General features: G+C 45.2%; 2 protein-coding genes across 4 annotated transcripts in view; one reads left to right on the top strand and one right to left on the bottom strand.

The window, feature by feature from the left end:
• ROR2 (receptor tyrosine kinase like orphan receptor 2) overlaps positions 1 to 12213 on the top strand; it is a 212502-nt gene that overhangs the window by 65822 nt on the left and 134467 nt on the right. The window lies entirely within an intron of this gene.
• LOC128576961 (small nuclear ribonucleoprotein Sm D2-like) lies at positions 10221 to 10571 on the bottom strand. The gene has a single exon (XM_053579060.1). It carries the CDS (start codon positions 10545 to 10547, stop codon positions 10221 to 10223), a length of 327 nt encoding a protein of 108 aa, XP_053435035.1. The 5' UTR covers positions 10548 to 10571.

Here is a 12213-nt window from a genome sequence, read left to right as displayed (position 1 = left end):
ATGTCCGTACTACCCAAGGGAATATACAATTTTAATGCAATCCCTATTAAAGCTCCACTGTCGTACTTTAAAGATCTTGAAAAAAATAATACTTCGTTTTATATGGAATCAGAAAAAACCTCAAGTAGCCAAGACATTACTCAGAAATAAAAACAAAGCAGGAGGAAGGTGGTGGGGGGAGGGAGGGAGGAGGATGGTTGGAGGGAGGATGATTGGTGGGATTACACCTGCGGTGCATCTTACAAGGGTTCATGTGAAACTTACTAAATGCAGAATACAAATGTCTACATACAATAACTAAGAAAATGCCATGAAGGCTACGGTGAACAGTTTGATGAGAATATTTCAGATTGTATATGAAACCAGCACATTGTACCCCTTGATTGCACTAATGTACACGGCTATGATTTAACAATTAAAAAAAAAGAAAATGTAAAGACTTTACATCTTTTGTTTTAACCTGGATGGACGTGGAAGACATTATTCTTAGTAAAGCATCACAAGAATGGAGAAGCATGAATCCTATGTACTCAATTTTGATATGAGGACAATTAATGACAATTATGGTTATGGGGGGGGAAACAGAGGGAAGGAGGGAGGTGGGTGGGGCCTTGGTGTGTGTCACACTTTATGGGGGCAAGACATGATTGCAAGAGGGACTTTACCTAACAATTGCAATCAGTGTAACCTGGCTTATTGTACCCTCAATGAATCCCCAACAATAAAAAAAAAAAAAAAGAAAATGGCAGGAAGGCTATGTTAACCTGTGTGATGAAAATGTGTCACACGGTCTATAAAACCAGTGTATGGTATCCCATGATCGCATTAATGTACACAGCTGTGATTTAATAATAATAAAAAAGAAGGACACCAGTCATGCTGGATCAGATTCCACCCATGTCATTTCATTTTAACTTAATTGTTGCTTATAAGACCCTTTCCCCAAATATACTCACATGATGAGGAGTGAGTGTGGAGGTGAGGACTGCAGCGTATGACTTTTGGAGGAGCACAGTTCAGCCCGTAACAATCCCGGAACAGCACATCTTTAGCTTTGCCTGTTTTTGACCTTTTTGTAAGTGGAATGTGTTATATGTTCTTTGGCAGTCTTCCTTTTTCCACTGAGCATTTTCATTGCCTTGGGGTGTGGTTGTGTTGGTCATGGGCTAGTTCTGTGGATGAAGGGGTCAGTTCTGCATTCTCATCTGGGGTTGAATGGGCTGGAAACAAACCCTCCTTGCTGTTGGGTCTTCCTGGGAATGGCAAGGAGGGAGGCTCCTGTGTGGCTGGCCCCTCTGCTCACTTTGCCCATCTGGGTGGACACATGCTGGTGCCCTCTTGTCCGCCCTGGCAGAACTTTCTTCAGCCTCCTCTTCAGAAATAGGATCTCTTAACACCTTTCCTTGGCATTTCCTCCTTTCATAGTCTCTTCATTCACTTCTTGTTGCCTGTATAGTCTTTTTACAGATTTTTTTTTTTTGGAGACACACTCTTTTACCTGGGCTAGAGTGTGGTGGCCTCAGCCTAGCTCATGGCAACCTCAAACTCCTGGGCTCAAGCAATCCTCTTTCAGCCTCCCTAGTAGCTAGGACTGCAGATGACTGGGATAAGCTCAGTGTAGCCATTAGTTTTAATGGTTGCGTATTATCTGGTCAAATACCATTTCTTGTAACAGATCAAACATGCAGACATTCCATTCTTATTTTTCTTTTATTTTTTGGCAAGGTCTCTCTCAGTCACCTGAGATAGAGTGCAGTGGCTGAATCGTAGCTCATTGCAGTCTTTGGCTCCTGGGCTCAAGTGATTGTCCTGCCTCACCCTGTGAGTAGCTGGGACTACAGTCATGTGCCACTATGTCTAGCTAAGTTTTGGATTTTCTGAAGAGATAGGGTCTTGCTCTGTTACCCGGTCTGGTCTCCAACTCATGAGACCACTGAGATCACTCTCAAATGATACTTCCTTGAACTCGGCCTCCCAAAGTGTTAAGATTATAGGTGTGAGTCATGGCTTCTAGTCTCCATTATTTTGGGTATTTAAATTTTTCCAATTATATTTATGAAGTTCAGATCGGAAAGAAAGTTGCAACTAAAGTGCATAAAAATTCCCCCTCCCCTGAACTATCTGAAAGTAAGCAGCTGACAGGATACCTATCAACTCACCTTATGCTTTACTGTGTATTTCTTATAAACAAGGGTAGTCTCGTGCATAATCCTAATACAATTGTCATGAAACTCAGAAAATCAGCCTTGGTCTTCATCAGACCCCAATCAGGGCAGTTTCAGCAAGGGTCCCTGTGATGATGTCCTCTGTGCAAAGGGATCCAGCTCAGGGCCACCTGAGGCATCTAGCATCAGGCCACTGTCATCTGTTCCAGTCTGGAACTCCAAGGTCTTGACCTGTACGACCTTGACACTTGGGAAAGGTGCCGCCCCATTACTTCATAGGAGGATTTTGTGTTTCCCAGACTCTGCATATTTGGCAGGCCCTCAGTAAAAGTGACGTCCTCTGTGCCCTTTCAGTGCTCCTAGTGGTGGCATCTGAGTTTACTTTGTCTCCTGTCTAGTGAGATTCACCCCCGGGGGCGGGGAGTGGGGTGTCTTGTAGGCTTTCCCTTTGTGATATTAATTTGTATTTGGTATTTGGTGGTGAGGTACTTAGAAAGCATCCCGTTCCTCATCACACGCTCACTTTGATTGTTGATTTATATGAGTATGGACTCGGGGCCCCTGTCTTATTTAGGGGATGATAATCCTGCTGTTACCTCTGGGCAGTATCTGCATTACTGCTGCTCCTACAAACATTAACTATATTTACAACTGTATTAGCCCGCTAGGGCTGCTGTGACACAGTACCGCACACTGGGTGTCCTTGAACAGCAGAAACGCTTGACTCACAGCACTGGAGGCTGGAAGTCTGAGATGAAGGTGCAGCAGAGGTGGTTTCTTCCGAGGCCTTTCTCCTTGGCTTGTAGACGGCATCCTCTCCCTGTGTCCCTTCTTGTGGTCATTCTTCTTTGTGTATCTGCATTCTAATTTTCTCTTCTTATAAGGACATTGTCAGATTAGATGAAGGCCCACCTTTATGATTTCGTTTTAACTTGATTACTTCTTCAAAGGCCCGACCTCCAAAGGCCCTTACACTCTTTAAGGTACTAGCAGTTAGGACTTCAACATGATTTTAACCATTAGGCCAGGAGGCACCCCAGCAGCTTCCTAATTTTGGGACACAGCTCAGCCCATGACAAGTACTGACTGTGCATTTTATGGTATTAACATTCTGCCTGGCTGACAGCTATGATGAAAAACTTAGTATTGACCTCCTTAGTGTTCCTAAGAATCTTCTCAGAAAGAGTGAGTACAAACAGAGGCAAAAATACTGTGGGAAGGGAATGTGGGGGGTTGGAAGTAGACTTTCTGTAATTCTCATCTAAGTTAACAGGACTTCTTGTGTGCATGGCAAGGTCTCCACCTAGACACTTGGGCCCAGAGTTGCCCAGAACCTGGACTTTTCCTGGGATTTGCTTTCTGGTGGGCACACCCCTATGTTGCATGACTTAAGGTACAGGAGGCAGAAGTGGGCTCTGCCAAGGCCCTGCTTATCAACTGCCTAGACCCCTGTATCAAAGCATGACAGTACAGCAAAGTGTTCAAGGGCTTGCAGATTATTTTTAAAAAGTGACATCAGGGAGGCACAGTGGCTTATGCCTGTAGTCCTAGCACTCTGGGAGGCGGAGGTGGGTAGATTGTTTGTGCTCAGGAGTTTGAAATCAGCCTGACCCAAGAGTGAGATCCCATCTCTACCAATAATAGAAAAATTATGGCTCGGCACCCACAGCTCAGTGGTTAGGGTGCTGGCCACATACACCGGGGCTGAGAGTTTGAACCCAGCCCAGGCCTGGTAGACAACAATGACAACTACAACAAAAAAATAGCCGGGTGTTGTGGTGGGTGCCTGAAGTCCTAGCTACAATGGAGGCTGAGGTAAGAGAGTCGCTTAAGCCCAAGAGTGTGAGTTTGCTGTGAGCTGTGATGCCACAGCACTCTACCCAGGGCAACAAAGTGAGACTCTGTCTCAAAAATAAATGAATAAATAAATAAATAAATAAATAAATAAATTAGCTGGATGTTGTGGTGGGTGCCTGTACTCTGAGCTGCTTGGGAGGCTGAGGCAGGAGGAACACTTGAGTTCAGGGGCTTGAAATTGCTATGAGCTATGATGTTATGGCATTCTACCCAGAGTGACTGAGTGAGACTCTGTCCTCTGCCCTTAAAATATTAATAAATAAAGGAACCTGAAGTCATTATTGGGGGAAATGTGAGTAGTGGAAGACAAACACGGAAGAAAGCCTCACTCTTTTTTTTTTTTTGTGTGTGTGTGGTTTTTGGCCTGGGCTGGGTTAGAACCCGCCAACTCCGGCATATGGGACCGGTGCCCTACTCCTTGAGCTACAGGCGCCACCCGCCTTACTCTTAACTGTTGTGTTATTTTTTAATTTGAGGTGGATATACACACGTAGGTATGTATATGTGTGTGTGTATACATATACACATATTTTCCCTGTTCAGAACATAATTAGAACTTTGAAAAAAATGAAGAAGAGAACATAGGGTCAGCATTCTTTTCTTGCTTGTCCTTTGTGAGGTTTAGAAGGACACTGTCATTCTCCCTGCTGTTCTGGTCCCTACTGAGGTCCCCTGGTGTGGCAGTGACCCAGAGTGCTGGGATTCTGGATGCCTTCTCCTAAAAATAGAGCCTGGGTCCTATTGGTTGGTGACACCACTGATTGAGAGTTCCTTTTCTTGTGTTTGATCAGTTTTCATGGTCTTTGGGGATGCCTTTCTTTTTAATTTGTCTTTGTAAAAAAAGTGCAGTTTTCTTGTAAGAAAGAATTCTGGTGGTATGTTTGGGTTTTAATTTTGATCTATGAAGAGTAAAGGCCCTTTCCACTGTGTGTGCTTCTTAGAGAATGACATACCATGTCTTGGCTTAGGCCTTGGAAAGGCATCACAAAGAGGTAATTTGCCTCCTTTAGACCCATCTGAGTGCTTGTCTGTGTGATGGGGAGCTTCTGGGAGTGCTGATGGTGAATGCGCCCAGACTCTGTCCTTAGGGATGTTACCTTTTATATTAAAGGAGGAGGCCAACAAGTGAATAGTTGTTCAGTTTGGGAGATGCTATCAGGTGAATACAGAAATATGAATGCAGTATTTCATGTGAGGACCTAGATAAAAAAAACACCTCCTTCTGCCAGGTAAGGCCAAGAAAGCTTTGCAGAAGAGGACATGGCCTCAGTCTCTGAGCAAGAGAGGCAAGTCACCCTCTCCAGGTGGAGAACAAGGGCCACAAGGGCCATAGCTCACAGCAACCTCCCTCCCCCACCTCCACCACCACACACTAGCCTGTAGAATAAATGAGTTTAATGAATAAAGATTCATTAAAGTGCTACTCTGGTACTTTTTCTAGCAATAAAAAGATTTATCAGTTGCCATAAATAATCCATTTGTTGGAGGAAGCCAGAACTGGTACTGGGGCCCTGTGAAATTGGAAACACTGGAGATTTCATTAGGGCTAAAAGCTAACAAAAATTATGGGGTCCTCAGCCTTAAAGCCTTCCTTTGTTAGGCTCCTTTTGATGAGAAAATAATTGATTATCTTTGGGGATAATACCTTGAGTTATTTATAGCCTTTGTCTTTTGAGGGAACTCTGCAACAGTTTGCAAATGCAATGTAATTATTAGCCTGACACCCTCCCATGGAGGTTGGGAGCAGGTGTTACTGTGTTGTGGCCCTTCCTTCTGTTTTAGCATAAATCTAAACCTGGGAGATGAAGTGACTTGCCTCAGTATTATTTAGTGTGTCAACAGATAACAACAGGAAAAACTGGTGTCCAACGAGCTCCAGCTCTGAGTTCTTCAGAATTGTTAGAGACTGAGCAAGGATTGAGTCTTAGAAGTGACAGGATAGTGTCATCTATCAACACTTAATATGCTTCCTAAAAATCCAGTTATTCAGGCACCTTTAGGTGATTAATTTTTACTTACTAGGTATCTTTTTTTTTTTTTGAGACAGAGTCTCACTTTGTTGCCCTGGGTAGAGTGCCATGGCATCATAGCTCACAGCAACTTCAAACTCTTGGGCTGCAGTGGTTCCCTTGTCTGAGCCTCCCAAGTAGCTGGGACTACAGGCATCCTCTACAACACCCAGCTCTTTCTAGAGATAGGGTCTCGCTGTGGCTCAGGCTGGTCTCGAACTCATGAGCTTAGGCGATCCACCCCTTTCGGCCTCCTAGAGTGCTAGGATTACGGGCTCACACCACTACACCCAGCCTTACTAGGGTATCTTCTTTATCCTTCTCTGGTCTTAGAACCCCTCTCTCACCCTGGGAGGTCATTTTTTTGTCTTTCTGCCCCCACCCTCTTAGGGCAAGCACATGATGTAGAGACAGGCAGATACCCTATGATGGTCAGGTCTGAAGCCTCCCTGGAACTCCCTGGTCTTCTCCTTCCTTCAGGAAGTGTGGGTGCAACCTTCAGTGTGTGGTGACGGAGGCTGAGAGCAGAGTGCAGGGGGATACTGGAAGGGGAGAAGTGCCCCAAGAAGTGGTGTCTAAAGGGCAAATTTTCTGAGTACTTGCAGGTCCCACATGCCCATGCTCAATAGTTTGGCTGGATGTCATTCTCCGCTGGACGCTCTCTTCTTTGGGATGTCACCCATAGTCACTGAGCACTCTGTGTGGCCTTCTGAGAGCCCCACCCCCACGTGAGGCTGTATTTCTTTTCTGCAACTTGCTTTTGCTTGGAGAAGTTTTGGGATCTTCTGTTTATCCTTGGCATTCTGAAATATCATAATGGTGCTTAAAGGTACTTATACTTTGGTGTGTTGCTCCGAGTGCTGGCTTGGCTCTTACTATAGACAACCTTTTTTTAAAAAAAGTTCAAGTTGTTAGGGGGATTCATAGCTTTTGGTTTCATAGTTTCCTTTGGTAAGGTTAAAGTCAAAGTAAATAGGTGTGCTTCACCCAGACAGTGTACAGTATACCCCTGCAGGGTACCCATTGGGTGGGGACTTACCCATTTCCTTCTCTCCCTTGAATTTTATTGAGTTTTGCTTCCCTATGAGCATATAGGTGTTGGTCCATTAGTTCAATTTAGTATAGAGCACATGTGGTGTTTGTTTCCATTCTTGCCATACTTCTCTTAGGAGAGTGGTTTCCAGTTCCATCCAGGTTGTTACAAAAGATACTAGATCACCATTTGTTTAATGGATGCCTAGTGTTCCATAGTATACATATACCACAATTTATCAATCTACTCATGTATTGAAGAGCACTTGGGTTGTTTCTACATATTTACGATTGTGAATTGAGCAGCTGTAAACATTTGAGTGTAAATGTCCTTATGGCAAAATATCTTTTTTCCTTTTGGGTACATACCTAGTAGTGGGATCAGATGGAAGGTCTATTTCTGATTCTTTGAGGACTCTCTGGAGTGCTTTCCGTAGAAGCCGTACCAGTTTGCAGACCCACCAATAGTGCATGTGTGTTCCTGTCCTGCCACACCACTCTGGCATCTGCCGCTTTGGGATAATATGGACACTGGTGTCTTTGAGCTTGAGGCTGTTCTCTGTATCCTTTTAAAGATACCTACCCCTCCATTTTTCCTGTTCTTCCTGAAGTTTCTTTCTTCTTCTTCTTTTTTTTTTTTTATGAAGTTCCTCTTTCTTGTTTTGCTCTCCTTGCCATGCGATTTCAACTTTATCTTTCAGTTTTATAATTGGACTTTCCTTTTTTTTAATTTTTAATTTTTTTTATTGTTAAATCATAGCTGTGTACATTAGCGCAATCAAGGGGTACAATGTGCTGGTTTCATATACAGTCTGAAATATTCTCATCAAACTGTTCAACGTAGGCTTCATGGTGGACTTTCCTTTTAATGTTGGCATCCTATTTGAATATTTAGTACTTTCTTCTCTAGTCATTTTTCACTGCAGTTTCATCAGATTTTAACAATACCTTCTCTAAATGTCTCCAAAGATTTAACTTTCTTTGTCTTCTGAATTGCCCTTAGTTCTCCTGGAGTGGCTTGTTTCTTATCCTGGCACCACTTTTTCACCTGGGGGGCTTTCTGAGCCACCTGGCGGTTCTCGGTTGACTCTTGGTTAAAGCGGCAGTACACACCTCGGGAGCCTGCCTGTGTGGAAGGAGGCTTCGCTGCAGGCTCAGTGAGGGGGTGACCGTGGCACTGGGGCCCTGGTTGCCAACATGTACAAGTCTGTTCTGAGGTGGTCACTTTCATTTGACTTTTAAATGTATCCATCTGCTTGTCTTCCTGTAGGGTATGGGAGAAGGGTAAGAAATTACCGGAGTGCCAGGCTCAGCTGCTGGGATAGGAGTTGATCTGTGGGGTTTTTACATGTCCATCTATAGATTCACAATTAATCAAAACTTTTTTCACCCCACCCTGCTCTCTAGTAGATGAACTAGTATTTCTAGATTCTGAGTCTTGCTGCCCTGGGCTGGCCACTGGGACCCCCTTTGTGTTGCTTTGCCTCTGACTTGTGTCCCCTAGACCCTCTGTTTGCTAGGTCCCTTGCTGGGGGCCATCTGTCCGTTGACTTGCCTTCTTCTATAAATTTGCGGAACTCTCTCACCTCTTATGACCTTTTTCTTGTTCTCTATGTGGTTATGGGTTTAATCCTTATTTTATGTCATTCCTATCATTTTGCGGGACTTTTAGAAAGGAAAAAAGAGAAAGCACATGGCCAATCTAGCATTTTTCACTGGTAGTTATAATAATTTGAGGAGTACTTCAGTAGACTTTTTCCTACTTTCTGCTGGCTCTTCAAATATGAAAATCGAGCATTTAGTTCCTTTAGGGCACTTGGAAATTCTTTTAAAGGCATCTCATTTCTACAGCTTTGTCAAATGGGTTCGGAGAAATACTGGCATTTCTACATCCGCTCCCTCTGGCCGGATATTTATTACTTTTGATTTAGTTAGATGTTTGTCCTTTCAAAATTGTTACTGACAGTGTTACAAAATATCTTTAGGCATTTTGTCCATAGAATTATGTATTAAAATTTTAGTAGAAGTCTGCTCACTTTGCTCTTAGGACTAGGAGTTGGTCAGTGCCTGTGGCTCAGTGAGTAGGGTGCTGGCCCCATATGCCGAGGGTGGAGGGTTCAAACCCAGCCCCGGCCAAACTGCAACAAAAAAATAGCTGGGCATTGTGGTGGGCGCCTGTAGTCCCAGCTGCTCGGGAGGCTGAGGCAAGAGAATCGCGTAAGCCCAAGAGTTAGAGGTTGCTGTGAGCCGTGTGACACCACGGCACTGTACCGGAGGGCGGTACAGTGAGACTCTGTCTCTACACACACACACAAAAAAAATGTCTTCTAAAGTTGGAGAAAAGTCATAAAATGCGACATCCATACATTAGAAATTTTAGTCAACTTAATGTCCATTAACTACCAATCTTTTGTTGTAGGCCCAGGTTTCTTGGTGGAGGTCTGCTGGGATGAGTTCCCAGGGGTTTCAGTTTTGGTTTCTCAGTTTCCTTTCCCTTTCCTTCCTTTTTTTTTGAGACAGAGTCTCACTTTGTTGCCCTCAGTAGAGTGCTGTAGTATCCCAGCTCACAGCAACCTCCAGTTCCTAGGCTTAGGTGATTCTCTTGCCTCAGCCTTCCGAGTATCTGGGACCACCGGTGCATGTCACCATGCCCGGCTATTTTTTATTGCAGTTTGGCTGGGGCTGGGTTCAAACCCACCACCCTGGGTATATGGGGCCAGCATCCTACCCAACAGCCACAGGTGCCGCCCCTCAGTTTTCTTTTTTTTTTTTTTGAGACAGAGTCTCAAGCCATCGCCCTGGGTAGAGTGCTGTGGGATCACAGCTCACAGCAACCTCCAACTCCTGGGCTCAAGCGATTCTCCTGACTCTGCCTCCCAAGTAGCTGGGACTACAGGTGCCCGCCACAATGCCTGGCTATTTTTTTTTGGTTGCAGCCGTCATTGTCGTTTGGCGGGCCCTGGCTGGATTCCAACCCGCCAGCTCAGGTGTATGTGGATGTTGCCTTAGCCTCTTGAGCCACAGGCGCTGTGCCTCAGTTTTCTTTCTTTCTTTCTTTTTTTTTTTTTTTTAAAAACCCACAGGGCTTTATTATTCCCATCACAAAGAGCAGGCCTTCACAGGACTGGGGAGCAAGCTGTTAGCGGGGAAGAGGGCCCTATTTGCCAGCAATAAGTGGGTTCCGCAGGACCACAGTGACCGAGTCTCCATGCAGGAACATCTTGGAGATGTAGCCCCGATCTTCGTTGACTGGCTTAGACTTCTTCTTACCCTTGCCACTTTTGGGGACCTCCGTCCGCATCTCCTTCACATTCTCCAGCACCATGTTGCAGTGTCTATCAAAGGCTTTCACCTGGCCCAGGAGTTTCTTGTTATTGCAGCAATTAATAAGCACTTGAGTGTTGTTCTTGACTGATTGTGTGAGCACGGAGAGTGGACCAGTGTTAAATTCTTCCTCCTGCTTCTGTAGCTCCTCTGGGGTCATCTCACTCTTAGGCTTGTTAAGGAGGCCCACGGTGGTGGCTGTGCTCTCAAGTCACTTCCTTCTCTGAGTTGCTTCTGTCTCTGAGGCCTCAGTTTTCTTAAATATAACTTTTTTTTACAGTTATATTTCCTTATAAATATTGCATATTAAATAATGTTTATCACAAAACTGCAGGGAGTGCAGCTGGCACACTCAGGCTGGGGGTGGATGGGGCAGAGTGAAGTGACAAAGCACCTTTTGCTGTGATGATCCTGCTCTGAAGCAGGTTGGGCCTCACACACCAGTGGAGTGAGGAGTCTTTTCTCTCTTTCCTGTCCTGAGGTCCTGAGCCTAAGTGGGCTGACCCCTTGAGGCCCTGTCTGGGAGGGAGGCTTCGTCAGCGCCTCCAGGTGGCTGCCATCATCTTCTCAAGCCCCAACTTGATTTTCTGTGGGCAGAGACCAAATTACAGGCTGTAAGTCTTCGTGGAAGCAAAAGAAGCCCAACTCCCCTTACCAACTCAGCAGGACCAGGACGGGCGGCCTTTCAAGTGCTCTCTTGGTGCTTTCCTTTTACGATTTATTTCTAAGAAGTGAAAGTTAATTTGTCAAAGGTAATTTACTGCCTGAATTTTCAGGGGAGGAAAAAGTTCCCTTGAAGGCATCTGTTTGGAAGACTCTGTGTGAGGAACGTGGCTTTGGACTCTGGGGGTTCGCCTCCTGGGCCCTTGATGAACCACAGAGCTGTCTGGGCTGCTGTCTGTGCCGTCCTCACGGAGGGCCTGTGCACATCTGCCTGTCTGGGTCACACGCACATCATCTGTCTGTGGTATGGCAGCAAAGAGGGCCACATTGCACCCTGTGATCCTTTTGGTAGCTGTTTAAGGCCTTTGCCAGAGAGAGAGTCTTGTAGCAGACAAGGGAGATAGGTCAGAGACACACAGATAGTAGCAAGTTGAGGTGCAGTTGTACACACGTGTAAAACAGCCAGTGGGGATAAAAACCAACTTGGATGCTGTTTCTATTGGAGGCTGGGGGGGTCTCGATTCCCCGAACCCATTTGACCAGGTTCGATTACTCAGCTGAGCTAGAAAGATCAACAGGGGCGTGGTGGTAAGTGAAAGCAAAAGTGAGTAGAAACTGAAAATAAAACTGGAGCTACACTGGCCAGGTGCACAGAAAGTAAAAGTCATCCACACAAGTTTCAGGGTAATAGATTTTATTTAGGAAGAACAAAGAGAACAAAGAGCAAGTGAGAGAGGTGAGATGTAAAGGTCTTCAGCAGTCTGAATATTATTTGAAATTGGTTGCCAGGGCGGCGCCTGTGGCTCAGTTGGTAAGGCGCCGGCCCCATATACCGAGGGTGGTGAGTTCAAACCCGGCCCCGGCTGAACTGCAACCAAAAAAAAAAAAATAGCTGGGCGTTGTGGCGGGCGCCTGTAGTCCCAGCTACTTGGGAGGCAGAGTCAGGAGAATCGCTTAAGCCCAGGAGTTGGAGGTTGCTGTGAGCCGTGTGACGCCACGGCACTCTACCCAGGGCCATAAAGTGAGACTCTGTCTCTGCAAAAAAAAAAAAAAAAGAAAGAAATTGGTTGCCAGTCTTTCATTGGCCTCTCTGCCCCTCCAGACAGTATTGCCCTTTCCTATTGGTGATTGGTTACCTAGGTTACTTCATACCCACATTCTTA

The sequence above is a fragment of the Nycticebus coucang genome, chromosome 2 (assembly GCF_027406575.1).
Source record: "Nycticebus coucang isolate mNycCou1 chromosome 2, mNycCou1.pri, whole genome shotgun sequence".
NCBI lineage: Eukaryota > Metazoa > Chordata > Mammalia > Primates > Lorisidae > Nycticebus > Nycticebus coucang.
This window is presented reverse-complemented; position numbering and strand designations above follow the sequence as displayed.

Excerpts from the sequence above, each read along its gene's own strand:
- LOC128576961 (XM_053579060.1), bottom strand. The coding sequence starts at position 10,547 with ATGACCCCAGAGGAGCTACAGAAGCAGGAGGAAGAATTTAACACTGGT.